At 36.0% G+C, this 22,500-nt stretch overlaps 1 protein-coding gene across 7 annotated transcripts in view; it reads right to left on the bottom strand.

Moving 5' to 3' along the window:
- Positions 1–19,639, bottom strand: part of LOC109707627 — a 35,213-nt gene extending 15,574 nt beyond the window's left edge. Inside the window, exons 1-13 of one of the 7 annotated variants that reach the window (XM_020229040.1) lie at positions 18,919–19,639; positions 17,807–18,004; positions 16,096–16,179; positions 15,776–15,835; positions 14,385–14,429; positions 11,187–11,386; positions 9,698–10,189; positions 8,494–8,590; positions 8,207–8,401; positions 8,028–8,117; positions 7,774–7,836; positions 7,588–7,662; positions 6,787–6,837 (exon numbers count right to left, since the gene is read on the bottom strand). In XM_020229040.1, the coding sequence (XP_020084629.1) occupies positions 6,787–6,837; positions 7,588–7,662; positions 7,774–7,836; positions 8,028–8,117; positions 8,207–8,401; positions 8,494–8,590; positions 9,698–10,189; positions 11,187–11,386; positions 14,385–14,429; positions 15,776–15,835; positions 16,096–16,179; positions 17,807–18,004; positions 18,919–19,329 (2,061 nt within the window). In that variant the 5' untranslated portion in view covers positions 19,330–19,639. The remainder of the gene's footprint in view (positions 1–6,786; positions 6,838–7,587; positions 7,663–7,773; positions 7,837–8,027; positions 8,118–8,206; positions 8,402–8,493; positions 8,591–9,697; positions 10,190–11,186; positions 11,387–14,384; positions 14,430–15,775; positions 15,836–16,095; positions 16,180–17,806; positions 18,005–18,918) is intronic. The other 6 variants (XM_020229041.1, XM_020229042.1, XM_020229043.1 and 3 more) reach the window with 6 other exon arrangements.

Here is a 22,500-nt window from a genome sequence, read left to right as displayed (position 1 = left end):
AATATGAAATTTGATTTCTAGATCCATAAGTGGTCTTAAATAATGATCAACCGTGTCGATCGTCGATTCGGAGGCTCTATCATCGAAAACAAATCGACAGCAACGGAGCCCGTTTGCTACCGATAGTATTAGCTCACATGCTCACAAACGCACACATATATATATGTATGTATGTGTGTGTGTGTATATATATATATATGTATGCATGTATGTATGTATACAAGGTTTCAAGTGCCGCCACGTGCCATACTGGACGAGCAGCATGTACCGGAGGGGTCTCGCAGGAACCCCCCTCCTCCCCCCCGAGCCATGCCACGATACCCGCTAGGGTATCACGCTCGACAATGCAATACCCCGGCAAGTATCACGGCAAAGTACCATGCCTTTTTTTTTTTTTGTTGTGGTTTTTTTCCCTCTTTTTGCACACGTTCCGCAGGGGGTGGAGCCTCCCGCACCCCTTGTGCACCACAAACATCCACCTTTTCTTTGCAAATTATTTTTTTCAAAATTTGTCACATCGCGAAGCTTTTGACGAATCAAGGCATAAAATCAAACTCGATAACCAAATTTCAAGGCACATCTAACATAAAAATCTATTTTTGGATTTAGAAGTTGAAAATACTAATAAAATTAAAAGCTAAATTAAATCAATTAATACTTAAATTTATTTAATTTATTTGTCATATAATTTATTGCTAAATTTTTATGGATAGATCTAACAAATTTTTGTTATCCACAACGACAATCTATGTGGAATAAAAGTCAACTCTCTATAAAGATATAAATTTATATAATTATTGTATTTATGAATTTTATTAATGTATTTTAATTTCTATTCTCTATAAGGTATAGTTTATTTTACATATAAGAAAGCTTACCAATATGTTAATTGGTGAGTATAGTAAGCTATACATAGCCAATATTTATAATTATTTCGCTAAACCTTTCAAAATAGCATTATAAAAGCATATTGGGACCAAAAAAAGCTAAAAAAAGTCCGTGCCAAAGTGTGCTATTAGGAGGTCATTAGTATCCATCGACACCCAAAGAGTGTCACATGTTGACGCGAAAGCGTGCTTGTGCCATACCGTGCCAGGCAAACAGCAGCACACCCCCGTGCCACTACACTTTAATCCTTGTATATATATATATATATATATATATATATATAGAGAGAGAGAGAGAGAGAGAGAGAGAGAGAGAGTAGGGCTACTATACTCTTATGAGTATAGAGCCCTTCGTACTCATAAGTCGTTTTCGATGATAGAGCTTCCGAATTGACGATCCACACCATTAAAAATGATCTAGAGTATTTCAAACTTCTAGAAAATAAATTTTGTAATTTTTCAAAATCATAATAAAGTCTATCAAGCGGGCATAAAATGAACAGTCAAAATCGAACAACGTCCTAAAAATGGATGATTGGATCCTTCAATTTAAGATCGGAGTTATTGATCTTTATCTAGGTAGTGAATAGAATTTTCTATAAAAAATTAAACCTATTCCGATTCTTTTATACCGTTAAACTAGCAAGTATTCCATACCGGCCGTTAAAAGTTGTCAATTTTGTGACCTTTGGATCATAAGGTAAATAATGTTGAAAAATTACGAAATTTGATTTCTAGAAGTTTTACATGCTCTGGATAATGTTTAACGGTATGGATCGTCGATTCGGAAGCTCTATCATCGAAAACCACTTATAAGTACGAGGGCGATCGTACTTATAAGAGTATAGTAGTCGGACTCTATATATATATATATATATATAATATATATATATTGAGTTAGGTGTGATTCTTATCGGTAGCAACGAAGCGCTTCCGTGCTACCGAAGTTGTTATCAATCGATGCAGGCTTCCAAATCGACATCGGTTCCATTAGACTGATGTTACGCTATTAACAGTATTTGGGAAAACTAAATTTCAACCCTTAATGTTTTCGACAGTCATTTGCTAGGTGATCGAAAGGTCTCAAAAATTGACAATTTTAAGGTCGATGTGATGCTTCCTTGTGAATTTACAGTGTGTAAATAATTCCAAAGTCTGATGAAATTCTGTTATAGAAAATTTCTTTTCACTATTTAGAGTAGATCAGTACCTCTGATCTTTAATATCGAAGCTCTTATATCATCATTTTTTATAGATTTTTTAGTATTCAGCGTTCATTTTTAGGAAACTACTACGTTTGGTCGGTAAATGATGCCGAAAAAATTATGAAATTTAGTTCAAATGCTTTTCAAATAGTGTAGATTCAAGTCTACGGAGTGGATCGTCGAATTTGGAAGCCGCATCATCGAAACACTTCGGTAGCATGGAGACATTCCGTGCTACCGATAGTATACCACCCAGGACTCATATATATATAATATATATATATATATATATTATATATATATATATTATATATATCGCATAGCTACCAGAGCCTTGGTACTATTTGAGTTTTCTATTGTTAAGATCTACCCTTTGATCATTTCAGCCCGTTAGGATAATACTATTAAAAACCACCACCACCCAACCCTACGGACCACTATCCATTTAACCGGAGACGCACCTATTATCCTAACCGGCATCCTTTCATTCCAACGGCCGAAACTTCAATTAGTACCAGGGCTTGGTACTATTGTATATATAGTAGCATAATGTCTATACTACAATATATATATATTATATATATATAGTATAGAGAGAGAGAGGAAGGGTGAGAGAAACGGAGAGGAGATGACTTGCCTCCTATACTATCATATAGTACGCGCTCCCGCTGATATACGTTCGTTTTCGATCTTAGGATGTTCAAATCAACGATCCACACCATTAAAACTGATCTAGGGTATTTAAAGTTTTTAGAAATAAAATTTTATATTTTTTTGACATAGTTTATTTTATGATCAAACCATTTCAAAATTGTCAATTTTCAATGGCTACTATGGCGCGTTTGGAGTTTAACGGTGTAGAAAAATCGAAATTTCTTCAAATTTTGATAGAAAATACTTTAAACTATCTAGCTTAAGGTTAACATTCTTGATCTTGAATTTAAAAGTCCTATACTCAAATTTTAAAGATTATTCAATTTCCACCGTCCATTTTGACATAATTTATTTACTAAGTAAACAATGTCGAAAAAAACTAAAATTTTATTTCTAAGAACTTCATATACCCTAGATCATATTTAACGGTATGGATCGTTAATTTGAACACCCTAAGATCGAAAACAAGACTATAGTACCGGAGCTTCGGTACTATAGATAGTATAGTAGCCTAATTATATCATTATATATATATATAAATATATATATATAGGGTTATTTGCATACACGTCCCTGCAAACATAGTGAATTGCGAAAATATCCCTGCAAAACGGAAACTCCATAAGTTGTCCCTGCAAAAGTCCTAAGTTATGCAGATATGTCCCTGCCGTCCAGATCTGTTAGAAAATTTTCGTTAACCACGGTTAAAATACTTAACCATGGTTAATTATGGTGTAAATTGACGTATTTACCCTTCTTCCTCTTCCTCTTCCTCTTCCTCTTCCTCTTCCTCCTCTTCCTCTTCCTTCTTCTTCGTCGCCGGCGAGGAGATGCGGCGGCGACGGCGGCGACGGTATCTTTTCCCTTCTTCTTCCTTCTTCCTCTTCCTCTTCCCTCTTCTTCGTCACCGGCGAGAGAGAAGAACCTCGTCGGGGTTGGCCTCGGAAAGGCGGCGAGTTTCTGGACGAGAAGCTCGAGGCCGTTGTTGTCGACGAGGGCAGCGACGAGGGCATGCGCGGGGTCGTCGTGGTCGCCGAGGATGTCGGCGTCGGTGAGGTCGGTGAGGAGGGAGATGACGTCGACGGCGATGTCGGCAATGTCGTGGCCGAGGAGGCCGACGAGGGAGGGGACGGCGTTGAGGGCGACGAGCTCCGGGTAGAGCTCCGGTGCCCCGACGTTCTTTCCTCTTCTTCGTCGCCGGCGAACCCGACCCCGCGCCGCCGCCGCCGTCGTCCGCTTCGACGATCCGAAAAGGAAGAGAAAGAGAAGGGAAGAGGAAAACTTTTGGAGGGATATATTTGTGAGCGTAAAATGGTCATTTCACGAATCCACTGTTAAAAAATAAACAGATCACTAACGGATGTTAACCGGAGGGACATATCTGCATAACTTAAGACTTTTGCAGAGACAACTTATGGAGTTTCCGTTTTGCAGGGATATTTCCGCAATTCACTATGTTTGCAGGGACGTGTATGCAAATAACCCATATACATATATATATATATATATATATATATATATATATATATATATATATATGTAGAGAGAAAGAGAGAGAGAGTAGGGCTACTATTATGAGTATAGAGCCCTTCGTACTCAAATTGTTTTCGATGATGGAGCTTCCGAATCGACGATCCACTCCGTTAAATATAATCTAGAGTATTTGAAACTTCTAAAAAATAAATTTCGTAATTTTTCGAAATCATAATAAAGTCCATCAAGCGGGCATAAAATGAACGGTCAAAATCGAACGGTGTCCTAAAATGGATGATCGGATCCTTCAATATAAGATCAAAATTATAGATCTATATCTAAATAGTGAATAGAATTTTCTATCAAAAATTCAACAGATTATGCTTCCTTTACACCATTAAACTAGCAAGTATCCCATACCAACTGTTAAAAATTATCAATTTTTAGATCTTTTGATCGTAAGGTAAATAATGTCAAAAAATTATAAAATTTGATTTCTAGAAATTTTAAATGCTCTAGATAATGTTTAACGGTATGGATCGTCAATTCGGAAGCTCTATCATCGAAAATGACTTATAACTACGAAAGCGATCATATTCATAAAAGTATAAATGGAAAATTCAATAACCAGTCAGTTATCACAAACAAAATAAGACCATAATTTTCTGCTATAAAAATAGGAAAAAAAAAGAAGAAAAGTGGTAATATACTAATATAGAGACTAGATATGCAGATAATTCAATAACCAAATAGCTATCACATTTGTAAAATGAGAACTATATTCTCTATTGTAAAAACAGAAAAAGATATATGGTAACAAAATGATATGCACGATTAACTAGACCAATTGATGCCAATTGGAACTTGCACATTCTCTCCAATCATTACCATTCAGGTAAATTAATATTTAACTCTTGCTCTTGTTTCTTGAATTATATGTAGAGTTCACAATTACTACCTAACAATTACTGCCTAACGCTTAATGCATATATAGGATTTAAGTGCCACGGCACGGGGTCATGCCGGAAACTTACTGGCATGGTTCGGCATAGTGCTTGTCAGGCCATGTTGATGTGTGCCGGTCATAAAAAATTCATGCGTAACGACACATAGTAGCATGAAATATTTATTTTCTTTAGCAACAAAATATTCTAACTGTTTATTATGTATTTTTCTCAAATCTTTTGAACTTTATTGAGAAAATTACTTCCTAATTTAAAGAATAGAGGGTTTTAAGCTGTGCCATCGGCATGGGGTCTATATCGTGCCGATATCTTATTCGCACGATACGGCACGGTAGATACGGCCCGTACCGATGGGTACTTAAATCCTTTATAGTATCTAAATGTTCATTGTAGTAAAACCTACACATTCTTTGTTGAACAAATATACTGCGATTAAAAAATTTGCATATAAATAACCCTCTCAACTCTCAATCATGTCAAGTTCACCAAGAACCTTTGAGAAATCTCCTCAAGTTAGCAATATGAAACTTAGGTGCAAATTTCAGACGTTGTAGAAAATTAGGGAGGATTTGAAACAGGTCCATACTCAACTTGAGTAACTTCGTCGAAGTAGGAAAAAGTCAAATTGCTTTTCAATTTGGAGACCTGTGTCTATAGCAAATATGCTTAAGCCAATGATACTAATGTTAATATGCTAGACCTCAAGTTGGGGTGAAAAAGCATGCCAATATGCCAATATATTAATGTTAATATACTAATGATACTAATGTAACAAATTGCTTTTCAATTTGGGGTGAAAAAGCATGCCAATATGCTAAGCCAGTGTTATTAATACAAATAAGCTAGCGATGCAGACTTCCTCAAAATCCCATATTTGGATCATGACAAACTCATGCACATTTATATTCTAAGTTTAACACAAGGCATCTTGACATTTATCCAGTAATGACGATGCTGTTCAAATAGACCTAATACTGTATGTCAATACCAGCTTCTGATAGGATTGAATTTACACCTGCCACTAACAGTTAAAATGATAAAAGCAGAGACAAAAGGCAAAGATTAAAGGGACATGTCCCCAACGAAAATAATAAGATAACGAGCTAAGACTGATAGAATACCAAAACCACCTAATGACAGGGTGACTCCTTATAGTAATGCACGACAATAGATAAAAAGCCATCAGCAATATAATACAACAAACATGATGATTGTGCATCAAGAAAGAAATAAATTCAATGGCATTCAAGGTTGTAAAACAATTGAACATAATTTCATTGTTGCACCTGGTATTTAAGAATTCACAGAAGTCCTATAAATGTAACTTAGAAGCAAAGACAATATAACGTTAACGTCGTTAAGATTCAATGAAGATCAAACAAGTAGGTTTTAGTGAACTAATAAACAAGGACTCAAAAGGACAATGCAGTTCCTTTCAAGCCATGCGTGCATGAAGAAATTGTTTTAAAATTTTTAGAGTTGTGTACATTTCACTGTCGTACACACACACACACACACACACAATGAAAAAGCTTTTCAGGAGCATAAGATAAATAAAAAATAAAATAATAAAATTAAAATTGAAATTGAAATCAAACTCACAATGAATGGAACTGGAGCATCAAGGAAATCCACCATTTTCCTTGGTAGAACCTGAACAAGAAAATAAAAATATATCTTAACAATAATAAAGTTACGGCCACTTTACCTGACTAGATGAGTTAACATATTTTAATATATAAAAATTCATTACTAGATAAAAAATTACGAAAAAAGAACAATGATTTTCAAGCATCTTGTTTGGCTCCAGTTCCATTTCGCTTCAGTTTTCCTTATCCTAGTTTTTTGGCTTAGTTTTTTTTGGACCAATCAAACTGATAGCAAATCCCAATTATTTGATGAGATCTTGGCTACATATTTTGTATTGTTACTGTTAGATACAAATAAACTCAAACAGCTAAAGTTTGTTAAGAAAAACTTTTTGAAAGGACATTTATTTGACCTAAATATATAGAAAGACAATATGAATTGATCATTGGCTGTCAGTTTGGCCTCAGCACCTACTCCATATACGTTAAAAGTTAAAAGAAGGTTATACTCAACTCATGAAATATTTTTTATACATAATACAGTCATTCCCAGTTCCCAGCACAACATGGCATGGCTAGAAGGTAACAAAAAGATCACGGAATAGCTATTTTGACACTTCAAATAAGGTGATATTATATAAGTTGAACAGCATATATGCAATTTTGTTATATCTCGTTCATGTTATACTTTGATATGACCACAAAATAATTTTTCTACGCATGAAAAATATTTCCATGTCTACATTTATTTAGGTTGCAAATGTACTAATCACTAATGACTTGAGACACTATAATATAACTTTCAAAAACTAACCGGAAGCAACAAACTCTGCCACTCAAAAGGTCGAATCATTGGTATGATTGATAAAACAATGGCTGATAGTACACCCTGCACTTAATATTTAAGAAAGCAAATATTGATCAACAATAGTTGAACACAACAATTATCTACAGGCACGCTTAAGTTCACGAATTAAACACTTCTAACAAACAGGCATACCAAGTTTGGGCACATTACTACCACTTGTTTCTCCAGTAATGCACCAGCAAATAGTGCCAAAACCTGAAAGTAAATATGATTTTTTTTTAGTAAATCTTAATGAATAGTAGTTAGCTCTAGAACAAGAAATAAGTTATCATTAATATTTTAATGTATTTTAGTATGAACAAGAAGCAAAAGAAAATCTACAATAGACACTACAATGCATGATTATATAATAAAAAAACCAGAAAGCAGTTTAGAGATGGCATTACACTTTCTAAAGATAGAGAACGACACACTGTAGCAACCGTCCAAATTGATAGTGCCAAAGCTTCCTCCACAGTAGCTAAGGATGCATTTACCTTGTTGCAAAATTCCATCTTCGTAAGTACCAAGAAAAAGGAATTATATCGAAATAAATGCCAATACCTTAATTAGACAGACTGAGTACCTTGCTAACTTCTGCAGGAGAGGACTGATCATAATCAAGAAAAATATTATCCAAGCCTAGTAATGACACTCCAGGCCGACAATACTTAATTGGCTGTAAATGCTCAAGAGGGTGAAAAACTAATTCACCCCCTCGAGGAGGCAAAGGAAGAGCATGATAGCCACAAACAATTTGTAATGGTTCATTGTTGTGAGCCTAAAAACGAGAAAGCAAGCATTAATTATTCTTAGAATAAAATTCAAATATCAACAGGAACAGAGTAACCACATTAGCCTTTTCGTACGTACCTTAGCCCATTCCATTACTTTTTCATCACCAACATTTGTTTCGTGCTTAGAGGATAATTCATCATCATCGTAATCTGATCCATCACCTCTAACTGAACTGTCCAAAAACATTTAAATCCATTTATCAACTCAAATGGCATAAAGAGCAGAAATAGTAAATTCCAAGTTATCTATCTTCCAAAAAAAATCAGTTACAGAATGGCGATCTATGATGCAATGGACCCAGACAGGACGCATAAAGACGACAATGAGATAGATGGAGCTAAAGGCACACAGTCAAAAAGAAAAACCTAGCACAATTTAAGAAGCATTCGGACTTTAGGCCTTGATAGACTTCCAATCAACATCAATTAGAGACGATTCATACAGTTATTGTATAATCTTGAGGATGTGAAGGTATCCTATTGACATTCAGATCAAAAGTTGACATTCTTAACAGCTAGTATAAGAGTTTACTCAATGTCCATAAATAAGAATACGTTTAGAAATTATTTTAACTATCTAAGACCAGGATTAATGGTGAATATTCTTAATTAAGGAAATTCTTACATATTTCCATCTCACAACTACTTGGTCATAAAGTGTATACATTCTCAAAGGATCATGAACCATGTTTTAGGCTTTTAAACATATAAAATAATTCAGATCGTATCTAATTATATTGTTCTTCAGCCCAAATACTCTAAGATTATCCCCTCTCTGTTTATATGTATGTGATAATGTGTGCGCACCTAAAGTTCAGTCAGGTTTAGTATGCATGACGTAAATAAATTGTTTAGTGTGCTTATTTATGTAAGCATTTGTCATCAAAATCATTGAATCTAAATGCTCACACAAGCATTTCCAACCTGTTCAACTAAATAGACTAAATGTTGGCAATTCGTTGCCTCTGAATCATCTTTTTGGCAGTCATAAAAGTAGTGAAAAATCATAATCTCCTCTCAAAAATACCCAGGAAGCATCCTACAAGTACCCAAAGCATATCCATCATTTCAACTGCAAAATAAGATACTTGATTCCTGTATGTCTGCAATACATGATTAGTAATATTTTATTGTATTAACATGAAGATTCCTGTAGGACTAAATAAACATAAATCATAGGAGGCCATTAAATGTGTGGTGAATTAACTGTAATACAAATCATGCGTACAGTAAAAAAGAAAATAAAATATCTAATAAACAGGAAGAAAAAGTTCTACTACCTCTGCAAAGACTCCAAACTCTCAACCCTCTCTAATCTGCTGCAATACATTGTGCCAACATCAGGGGAAGCTTGGCCATTCTCAAACATTCCGTTCACTCTTTCAAAACTATCAGAACGGGAGCCCGAGTTCTCAGATGTGCAGTCATCGTAATGTTGCCAACCCTTCCTATTTTCCTTCTCCAACTCTTTCACATGGCTAAAATCTGAAGCTTCACTAGTGGAGACACTCTCCGGAGAATGAGGTTCCCAATTCCTGAATAAGAATGCTGGGATATCCCTTTCTGAGGAAAGCCCTGGTGATGAAAGAAGGCCGGAGACACTGTCAACAGGTATAGCATGTCCCATCCATTCACTACAAGAAAACTTCTGAGGCGAATCGTAATTCTCATCTAGCTGATCATGCTCTGTAATGCAATGTGGGACCGAATCCATAAGGGTAATTTCATTTACAAACTGTGTTATCCTGTCAAGGCGCTCCTGTGCAATTAAGCTGCCAACAACATAAAGCAAAATATTACCAAAGACTTCAGAACTAGTAATAAAATAAACAAAATAGTTATTGCCATACATATGCATAAAAGTAAATAAAGTAACTTCTACATATATATCCCTACAGAATCATACATTTGCATGTAAACCTTGAAAATCTGACTTCTTATATGGACCTATCAAGAATGCAGTTTCTTTCATAAATACCGATTTTCCGTTGCCAAGTCCCCCAATTCAGGGGCAAATTGGCTTTCTCAATATGAAAAAATTTCTAAGGGGCTTTTTTTCGTTAGTACAAGGATACATTGTAACTAACAAGGATGGTGCATGCCAGCTGTGCTGATTTCTACCAACCGGCAAAAATTGTATTGACGGCATTCTGGCACTTCTTCAGCATGTATATCAAGGCATATTCATGATCTTGATAAATAAGGACAAATATTAACATGAGTGACTCCTTTCATGTTGGCGCGAAAATTTGGTTTTCTACAAATATGCAAGGACATAAATCCACGACGATATTTGAGCTTTAATTCCAATCCAAGACATATAAGCTTCACTTGTCAACATGTTCATTTTATGACGACATTTCTGTATATCATGATCTAGTTAGACCACATGAAGTTAAATACATTACATGTTAACAAAACGTGAGACTATGTAAAATTAGTACAGTTGTAGCACTTTGATAACATTTGAACCCAATATAGTATTTTACAAAAATTAGAACGCCCTAGGAGCATAAAAAATTCAAAATTACAACTTCATCATATATTTCAGCACAATATGCACCACAAAACACATACTGTGCTGACCTCGGCTCAGCACAATACCATATACATGAATATTCATATACTTTTCGGATATCTCTAAAGAAATATGGTCTCTATATAACTGCATATGTAAATTATATAAAAGAGACAAACCCAAGGAGACAAACATTATTCTCAGGCTAAAGTAGATTTACACCGACTAAATCAAAGCTAACAGAGGCAAACCTGTTCAACATCTCATAATGGAGCTCAAAAAAAGGAACTCTCGTAAGTATACAGTAACATCGTGGCGCAGAAACCAAGAAACGGCTACGCTTGTAAGAAGTACGAGTAAGTGGCGAAACAGCACCTAAAATACCAGGTGCCCTCTGAACTATTTCCTGGACATGCAGGCAGACGCCATATAATGTTGCATTATCTGACACCTGATGAGCCACAAACAACATAAAAACAAAGCATCACGTATTCTGAACAATCAGACTCAGATGTAATAAAAGTGAGAGACGTAGCCCTTGTTTGGATGCATGAACTTCTTGTTCAACATATCTCTTTTCTTTTTTTCAAGAAGCTTGCAATATTTGCAAGATGGGAAGTACAGTCAAATTTCTAGAAAAGGATACCATATTCAGCCTTCAAGTCCTTTTCTAAGAAAAGTTACCTCATTGGTGAAATACAGCATCCGAATAAATCATGAATGTGAAGATCTTTCAATGAGCTAAAGTCAAACCTCTAGCTTGCAATCACAAAAGAAAATCCTCATAGCTAAAGTATCTTGTTCTGACATCCAAACAAGTCCATACAATCCCTGATATTCTGAAAATTTGATGCAGTAAAAATGTAGGCAGATTATATGGATAATCCCTGTATTCTCCCAATATTGCAGCTAAGTCTCTGAACTTTTCACTCAACAGTTTAATCCCTAAACTTTCTCATTTATTGAAGTTCAGTTCTTGACCATCAGAGGTTTCTCAGTAGAATGACGATCTTACCCTCCTTCTGTAAAATGACTTCATTATTCGCAACTTGAAAAATTTTATAGGACAATTCAGCTGTTGTTAGACATTTTAACAACCAAGGCTTGAATTGCACTATATAAGAAACTTCAAGAGCTAAATTATTTGTATGAAAAGTTTAGAGACTATGTCACCATATCGGAATATTACAGGAATTGTCCCACGTTCACATGTTTTACCCCGAAAATGAAAACTGGTATTCTACTTCCTATCAAGTAGGAAAGACATGTACAGCCACAAGATGTGGCAAATGTAACATAATAAATTTGCTTTATCATGTGGAAGTTAACAGTTTCAGACTTGTTTCGTGAACCCATCAAGTGTCTGCCAAAAGCTAGCATTTATACATCAATAGTCAATAGAATACCATTAAAGGGCGAACCCTTAACAGGCTTGCGCTCTTCTCCGTTATTTCGGAGGTGGGCCCCTCGCATTACTTTACCTTCTCTCTCTACTTTTATCTCACAGTGGCCCTTCTCTTTCTCTCCCTCTTTCTCTCACAGTGCCCCTTCTCTTTCTAACTCTCTCTTCATCTCTCTCCTTGTTGGCGCCTCGGCTTCTCCATACTGCTCCTATGCTATTCTGAGGCCGTTCTTTCCACTCAAGGCTTCTCTTCTCTCCCTCTCTCTCAATCTCTCACCGAACCCTATGTGCCCCTTGGGTTAGCATCCTCTCTAACGCATTAATTGCACCGTGCGGCCGCAATTGACACGGAGATCGTTTTCTCCATCCACCATACGCCTGTATTTACCGTGGATTCAAGCATTTAATACCACCGCGAAACCGTTTCTCCGGAGATGGATCGCTCCCCCCACCATATGCCTATATCTACTCCGGATCTGGGCATTTAATGCTAGCTGTGGAACTGCCAGCTTCTCCGGAAAGGTTAATCCTCTCTGCTTTTGTCTAGGGTTGGTACTCTCTCCCTCTTTTGCTCCCAGTCTATGCTGTACCACCCGATCACTGTTGATTCGAGCATTTAATGCCGCCGTTGAGCTCCACTGCAAGCAATTAATGTCGCCGCGGAACAGTCACCTCCAGCATGGCTGTCATCTTACGACAGTGCGCCGCTCAGCAACGACGCCCCACTCCAACTCTCCTTGATCTCCCTTTGCTTCATTTTGATATTGGTATATGTTCCCTTAGCTGGTAAGGTCCTCTGCCCACTTTCTCCCAAGCTTGCAATTTACAGCTGCCAGCTCTGTTATTCTTCGAATTGTTATTGCCTGCACAAAGGAGGTCTAGTCCTCTAGAAGTTTCTTTGGATACTTACTATTCTCTTCTCATGTTGGCTGATGTTTCAATTTTTTGGTTGTTTCGATGGTTGGCTCCTGTTGGTTGCTTTGTCTACGGTTCCTGATGCCATGCCTGATGTGTACTATATTATTTTTTTCCTTAACCTAGGCTTTAGAAAACTTTTGATGGGGTTTAAAATTCCTTTTACATGAAATTTTGCGTTGGATTTTTTGGTTGTTCTTGGTTGTTCCCATCCTGGGCTTATATTCTTTACATTTCTTTGCAGTTCCTTCTTTGTTGACTATTGCTTTTTTTTGCTCTTTGGGACAAGGCAATGATGAGGTGGATCCAGAAAATACCTTCTCCCCTAAATTGCTTTCGAATGCTGCCTTCTCAACTTAATTTGTCCGCAATGGCATGACATAGCATGTCAAATGGCCTCAAGGCAATGGCTGCGGCCTCAGGGCAATCCCTGCAGCCTGCGGCTACTGTTGCAGAGTTCGGGTTCACACAATATTTGACACACCCTTTACTTCTAGGGGATCCACACCCTTGAGCCTACCATGAATTTTTGCTTTATTCATAATTAGTTCTTTTCTCATCAGTTTACATTTTCTTAATCTTACCTAGAATTATGGACTTGCCATTTACATTTTTCTGAAATCTTTTTTGTTCTGGTTTCTTTTGGGTTTGCCTTCTCACTGCGTGTTTACTATCACTCTCCTCTACATGTTTGCTTTTCTATGATGGCACCTTGGTCTCTACACTATTTTTTCCTGCATGTTTGAGGTCTACTTATTTTTTTTAGTCGCGCTGATCGGGCTCTACACTATTTTTTACTTACTTTTTACATTCTCAGCCCATCTGTTGGTTATTTCTACCAACCTTTCTCATTTCTTTAATTTTTTTCAGACTTGATCTAATCTTTAAATATTAGAATAATTTATGCAAATATTATTTTCTTTTGTCATTAAATATTTGTTACCGTTTGTTTAAGTAAATCTTTCCGTCCGCCGCAGAGCGCAGGTTCTTAACTAGTTTAGTGTTATTGCTTATGAATATGAAATTCTCTCTTAAGATTAGGATATTCTAAAATGTGAATAATAAAACACTTATGAGGAAGATTATCTGTTAAGAAAAGTAAGAGATTTATCCCAAAAAATACACGACATACCTTCAGACGAAAGATAAATGATAATTCATCCGTAGCCAGATGCTCCTACATACATATTAAGGTACATAATTATCAACATCATACCAAAACTGTAGGAATGATATTAACAGAGTACAACATTGATATAGCCATCATATGCAAAAGATTCCCAAAAAATTTTCAGCATGAATGGCATAGATATGGTGAGTCACCATTTGCCCAATTTGAGTGGTCCACCCAGAAAATAATGGGTTTAATAACTTACTAACGACAAACACTCAAAAAGAAACTGAATGGTAATCCCTTCATCCTACTGAAATATAAAAAAATACATTTTTCTAATCTACAAATCCCTTGTGATTTCAGTATACCTGAAAAAGTTAGCAAAAACAAAAGGCAAAGAAATACATATAGCAACATCGACAAACATCTAAGCAACCTAATGACTAATTTTGAGTAATACAAAAGGTAGCATTATGATTTTCTCTCTCCACCGCCAACTATCGAAGATTTCATAAATGCATCTACGAATGATTTGGAATACTTCTAGACTAAAAAGAACCATGTGATTGGTTGCATTTGCCTGCATATGAAATGCCTGAAAATTCACCAACTAAGGCATAGTCAGCCTATTTTTTGTGCCATTTTGAAAACAGTCAACACACGATTATGTCACTATGATGCCTTTGATGGAAGACAAATAAAAAATTAGATAATCTGGAGCGAGCCACTATGACGATAGCAGCTTCTATTTTCTCTGCCATCATAATCCAAACTTCTCTCTTTATTTAGAGGACATATGTTAGAGCACTGAATCAGAAGTTTCTAACTGAAAGCAATCCACAAGACTCGTAAACAAATGCTAGATATAATTCTCACTCACTTGACACTCCTGAAGTTGCTAAATTAGTCAAATGGTTTTTGTTTTTCTAACATGTTATATATGTCAATAAACATACAGGCGAACTTGGCAAAAACTCAAGAAGGTTCTAACTTGCACAGAAGGACAGCGGATAAAATATGAAAAGTAAATTTTGGAAGGATATAAGAAAGAATCACATGCATTACAATGTATTGTTTGAAACTCATGAGCATATTATTAATATAGCACCTCTACAAGATTTTGGCAAAATTAATTCACCTTGATTTACACAATTTTAGCAGATGCAAGAATGCAACTAGGAGAAGTGATATAATTTCCTTCTAAAACAGGTTAATATATGTGAGAAAAAGATATCTTCCATACAAATTCTTAGGTTTCATATATTTCTAAGCAAGATCACACGACTGAACTAAAGCAAGCACAAAAGTAGAGAGAATTTCAAGTGTTTGTCTCAGATACTAGAGGCGACAAAAAAATAATTAAAAAATAATTAAACATAATTAAAAAAAAGAAACTAACTTCAGCTGACCTGCCCAAAGACAACTTCATTAAGATCGCTCATGGATGGGGTCTTCTCTATTAAGCGAGCCTGCATAATATAATGAAAAATTACATAATCAACTAAGCAGTAATAAATAAGTCTTTGAAGAAAATAATACAAGAAAAGGCATCGTAAGACATTCAATGTTTCCATATTACTGAAAAAATTCCCATTTTCTAGTTGTAACAAGTTATTAGATGTACTTTGAATAAGTAGTACAACCAAATTATTAACAGGAAACTTTTATAGAAGCCATATAGTAGGACATTACACACTAACATCTCCACAAAAGAGCAAATTTGTCAAACCTTTACACCTTCCGGGAAACAAAAGGCTGGTAAATCACCCTCCCTCATTTCCATTCTCTTTCCAGGAGGATATTTGAAAAGAATCTGCAATTGAAAGCATCATATATCAATTACATGTACATAGATAAAATAGCAATACAGCTAACAGAGAGGCCAAAGGGAGAAAATCAACCACAAGCATCAACACAATAATCATTAATTAGATGCGTCACCAAGCCACGTTGGGCTAGTTCTAAGCATCTCTCTGGTTCATTCATCACATAGGGTTCCTGAATATGGCTCAAACCTACTAACCCCAAGCTGAAGTAGGTTTGGTGGTTAAGTTAGGTTTGTTGAGGGACTATTCAGATTCTTAGTCCTTTCTTTTTCTGAGGTCTAGGTTAAATAAATTTGGATCAAGACCAGGTTAAAAAGTGGCCCAACCTAGTGGCAAATTCTTTTCACGTCGAGCTATCAGGAGATTCCATACAGGACAGTTAAATGACATCCTCAAATATATATCGGAAAAAAAAAAGTAAACAGAAAACCCAATCTAATAGTCAAGCCAATATACATCATAAGAAAGACGTTTGAGAGGATAATTTGAAGTACCAAAAGTTAATGAAGTATCCCTTCTATTTAAAAATGCATGGCCAGCAAAGGTGGCATTGCAATTAATATAGGAGAAAGAGTGCTGAAGTCAAGATAACAATGAAGTTTCTAAAATGCATGTTAATCAATTCAGAGATCCATCCACCTTGACCAGAGAGGGAAGAAACAGGGACAGGAATCAATGAGTAGGGAAGAATCAAGTAATAATGCATGTAGAAGTAAAATACCAGATAAACCAAAATAGGTTAATTTCACATTTAGATTTGCAGGCTTATGGAAATTGCAGAGTCAGTAATCAATCCGTGATTAAAAAAAGTTCATCAAGTAGGATCAAATTTGTTTCTCGAAATCTCATTGGCTGGACAAATTGGAGTCCCTTCCATAAATATTTTCGCTAAAGACTGTAACTGGCCTGTACATGTTTCAAAGTAACTGAGGCATTTTACTAATGAAAAATACTTCCAAAATGTAGCATGTTCCCAACAATCATTCTGTAAACTTTTGTTCTAATTATCATGTTAGAGGAAACTTTCTTTTGTCTTGATAGCAAAGATAAACAGGGTCTTAAATTGACGCTAATCTACAACACTCATCATATGTCCCTATATTCACCACATATACCGAGTTTTCCACTAATATCTACAACATATCCACACTAAGCCTAGAGCTAGCTCATCAGTGTCGATACACAAGAATAGTAAACATCTACTTGTAAACTTTCACTCTTCAAAGACATCATTTTACTCTCCATTAGTTGTTCTTTTCTCCCTTTAAAGCTTTAGCACCAGGCAATCCGGTTTTTTGTATGACATCATCACCTAACACAAGTGCTACTATGTTAAATACCATCCCAACAGACTTGTTTCTATTCTTCAATACCTTTTGTGGGGGAGGGGGGAAGTTAAGTGTATCCGACAAAAAGAAACAGGTTTTATTTCAACCTCTAACAGTAACAAAATTAATTGGAAGCATTCAACAATAACATCAAGCTGACAATACATAAAACAGATAGCCATTATACTTTATAAAGAAATTTTCATCATCCCAAGGAAGAAATGCCAAAAACAAAGATGAAACAAATTTTATACAGACTACACTTTTACTAACGAGTTTTACAGACCTGAGGTTCTAGGCTAGGCATTCGCCCATGATATTGAATCTTTCTTAAATCTAGGATTTCAGATTTTGCCACATCGGACTCCCAAGCTTTCCTTTTTGCAAAAGCATCCTCAATTACTTCAACATTTGCATACGAATGAAGGCCCACGATGAAGAAGTGTTCATATAGTGATGTGGGTTCCTCATGTTGCTTATGATCCTAAGAACAGTCATGCCAAAGTCATATATCCAGATAAACAAAGCAAAGAAACAGTGGTTATCATCTGATAGTAAACATTTGAAGCTCACAACACAAAGGTAGCTCATGTAAACTAAGAAAGTACCTGAAACTAAAAAGACACTATTATAACAGCATCCATACAAATAACTAGAAAAAGAAGAGGAGAAAAGGAAATTGGAAGGAGAAATAGAGGAAAGAAAAATCAGTGAGATTAAACAAATGACCATGGAAAGATACTTCAAGTCTTCAATTAAGACGAATTACTAATCCGTAGCTTTATGAAGGGTTTAGACCAGTTGGTACACCATATTTTAACAAGTTTTCCTTTTCCGATAAACATTAGTTCAAATTGGTAGGCAGTATTTCACGGTTTCTGGATAATCCTAGAAAACACTATGCTGACAAAGCATTTGTACAGTTTGATATAAGAACACAATTCAACTTCATGTTTCAAATTTAAACCTCACACACAAAATGTTATTAACATTACATTAACTTCTTTTGCCTACCTGGAAACAAGTGGAGAACGCTCCTCACAGTCAACATAAGTTTACATTAAGCGATGAAAAAGTATATTTCACTAGACCATTATCCTCCTAAACACAATTATATGCTTTTACCAAAACCAATAATATACTCATAAGACATCTCAAGATCCCCCAAAATATCCAGCAGTGGATCAAATAAGTTGCAATCCTACTAGAGCCAGGTGTTAAATATAAATTAGTAGTCAAAACTGCATGCTTCAAAAACTTGTTCCCAGGCCTTGTTTCGTATCGTCACCCATTTTGTATTTTTCACACATAATTTCTATGCAATTGAGTGGTTGAGTTGAATGGAATAGTGTTTTTGTTCTAATTGAAGATACTCTAAAAAGGAGGAACCAGCAATACCCTAGCTCTAGAATGGATTCGATACCACTGTCGCTTCTGATTCGCCATCACTTCAAGATTCAGCGTCGCCCTCATCCCCTGCTCCCTACCGCCGCCGCCGCCGGCGGCCCCGCCCCGGCCGCCAGGGCCCCACCTCCACGCCCGCTGCATCTGCCGCCGCCACTTCTGGAAGCTCCCGCTTCGCACGTGCTTCGCCTGCTGCCTGATGCTCGCGAGCGGCGACATAGGCGCGCGGGCGCAGTCGCCCGGCCCATTCCTCGGCGTATCCATCGGCGATGACTCCGCCGCGCCCTCCGCCACAGCCGCCTCCTCGAGAGGGTTCTCCGACGCCGCCGAAGTCGGCGACGACGACGACGACGACGCCCGATCGCCATCGGCGGCGCCGCGTTCCGGGATCGCCTCCTCTTCCATCCCCAATCTCTCTCCGCACTCCCAATCCCAACAAAAGCAAAATCGACTCACAAGAAGAAACCCTTCATACACTCCGAAATTATTATGTTCCGGCGAAATTAGGATCAACTTTATACACGGATTCAAGAAAGAAGAAGGTAAGCAGATACCCAAACGGAATGAACCGTTGAAATCAGACGAAAAAGGGAGAAATCTTTGGGAAATGGAAAAGGGGCTCTGCGTCTCTCTTTTCTCTCTCCTGAGGGAGAGGGAGGGAGAGGGAGAGGGGGAGGTGGCGGTCGGGGGAGGGAGTCGCCTGGCGCTGAGGCACGTGGTATGTAGCGTATTAGTCGGAAATCTCAGGGGGATGGAGTTACATTTCGGTCACTATATAAGTTTTTCAATTTGTGTTGTATAATGTATGTAATAATGTAATGTAACAAGAGTGAATTAATTTTTCTCATTTATTAAAGGGGCACAGGAAACGTTGAAGAAAAGGGCTTAGTTTTTACCGGGAATTGGAAGCTTCCGCGGCAGAAAACCAGGACCAGACCGGCTAAAGAGTACTGATCAAAGGCCCAGATTCGCTGGCGGTGGGAACTGCTTGAATATTGGGGAATATTTGATCTTGGGCTTTTGCTAACACCAAGTTAAGATTTACTTTTTATAATAATCGAGGTTTTTTTAACAAAATAAGATAAAAATATATATATCTATATCTATACTACAAATTTTGATCTAACGACAAATCCATTTTACAATAAAAATATAGAAATAAGAATGGAAACAGTTGGAAATGGATACATAATGAAACAAATTTTAATTTAATTTCTTTCCTCCAACAGATAACCAATGGGAATTAAGAAAAAAAAAATTTCCCTCTCGCGCAATTGAATTCGGAGAATTTGCCACACAAAATCACTGTACACATGTGTAACGAGCGGTGGTTGCTCTCTCGCACAATCTCTACATATTTAAATTTACAACAGCTAGATAGCCAACAACTAATTAAATTTAAATTTATTAAAAAATATGATATGTAAATTTAATTTATAATTAAAGAATTAACAACTATTTAAATTCAAATTTGGATACAACAAATTTCTACAGATTTGCTTCTGAATTCGTATTTTAATTCAACAACTAATTAAATTTAAATTTATTGAAAATTATGATGCATAAATTTAATTTATAACTAAAGAGTTAACAACTATTTAAATTCAAATTTGGGTACAACAGATCTCTACAAATTTCAGATTGAATTCAACAACTAATTAAATTTAAATTTATTGAAAAATTTGATGCATAAATGTAATTTATAACTAAAGAGTTAACAACTATTTAAATTCAAATTTGAGTACAACAAATAACCTTTCTTTTTGTTTGTTAAATGTTTATATATATATATATATATATATATATTATTCCATATGTAATGACTCGACTCACTAATAATATATTATTCCATATGTAACGACCCTACTCACTAATAATAATAACTCGTTTCACTAATAATATATTAGGGATAATTGCCTATATACCCCAAATTAAATAGTAACAAATACGAAATAATAATTAATAGGTTTACATTGTAAATTAATACAAAAGTACATAAATCCATACAACCTGCATATATAAAAAATAATTAAATTGAAAATAAGTGACATGCAGCATAGTCCAAATATCTATATCGAATAGTGAAGTTAAAATTTCAAAATGAACTGAAACCACCAACACTATCAAAATCAATAATCAACATAATACAATCACATAAAATAATGCTTGAATGATCATGTTATGTGGAGCACAATCAAATAATCTGAACAAATAATGAAAGCTCAATATATTAATGAGTAAGCCTAGGGAAATCATCAATGGAAGCTCTCTTAACTTTAAGTTTCAATGCTAACAAGTTTCGGGGAAAAAAACATCTGCTAACGAACTCAAAATGGCTAGAAACGTATTAGATCGATCTACTATATTTGTGTCAAAATAAGCAGCCCCCTATAGATCACTATGCAAAATAAACGCCCTGAAACATTTATTCTGCCAGACATTATTCTGATGAAGCCTGGATGTGAAAAATGGCATCTCCATTTCTGAGATCAAGCATATTTAACTTGTTCAACCAATTCTCACAAAGCCTTTGACAAGTATAACTAGAGTATTATGCGAACCTTGTACCAATCCATTATTCTAGCGAATAACCACTTCTCATCATCGCGAAACACAACTCGATAGTCAAATTAGCCATAGACACTGAAACATAGACGTTAGTGAAAGTTAAAACTTAACATAGGGAAAAAACTTTCTTTAACCGTTTATATTTTTTCAACCAAAGTCTCTCTAAACAGCATCTCTCTCACAAATGGACATATATTGCACTAACAGCGGTGCCCTTTATCTATACCAGAGACCCAACATTCTTTTTTTAAAAAAATTGCAACTTTGGTAAGCTCTGTGGCATCAAACAAGAACCAGTCGCATAAAATTAGCCAGGAACACCACAATTTCGATGAAATTGTCAGGAACACATATAAGCAACTTAATATAACAATTCTTAGTACTGAACTTGCACGCAAACAAAACGCAATATGCTCAATGACTAAAACAGCCTGCAGTTCATTAAAATTACATGTAATACCCAAAACCCAACATAAAAAAATTGCAACTTCGGTAACTTGGATGGCACCTAAACGAAGATCCAGTAGCTCAAATAAGGTAAGAAACACCAACAATTCATCAAAATTAAATGAAAAACCCAAACATTAAAATTTCACTAACTTTGGAACCTTGTGGCATCTAAACAAGACCCAGTAGTCAGATAAGCTAGAAACACCGGACAATTGCATCAACAATTACAGGTGAAAAAAAAAGAATACAAATCCAACTAGAAATTGCAACATTGGTTAACTGGGCGCACCCTAGAACAAGTACCCAATAGCACACCTAACTAGAAACGACGACATTACATCATTTTAGGAAATAAGCAAAACCATCCATAAAGAGGCAGGGACTCACTTGGAGTATCAAACTAGTTATACAAATTGGAAGAAGCCAATTACAACAAACAAGTCATCGGGAGACAAAGCCTCTTCACCTTCGGCGGGCGAGGAGTAGACGAAACAGGACACCACATCCACTTGGCTCCCCTTCCTCTTCTTCTTCTAGTGGAGAGAGAATGGTGATTAG

The sequence above is a fragment of the Ananas comosus genome, linkage group 3 (assembly GCF_001540865.1).
Source record: "Ananas comosus cultivar F153 linkage group 3, ASM154086v1, whole genome shotgun sequence".
NCBI lineage: Eukaryota > Viridiplantae > Streptophyta > Magnoliopsida > Poales > Bromeliaceae > Ananas > Ananas comosus.
Note: the sequence above shows the minus strand (reverse complement) of the source record. Positions and strands in the feature narration are given on the sequence as shown.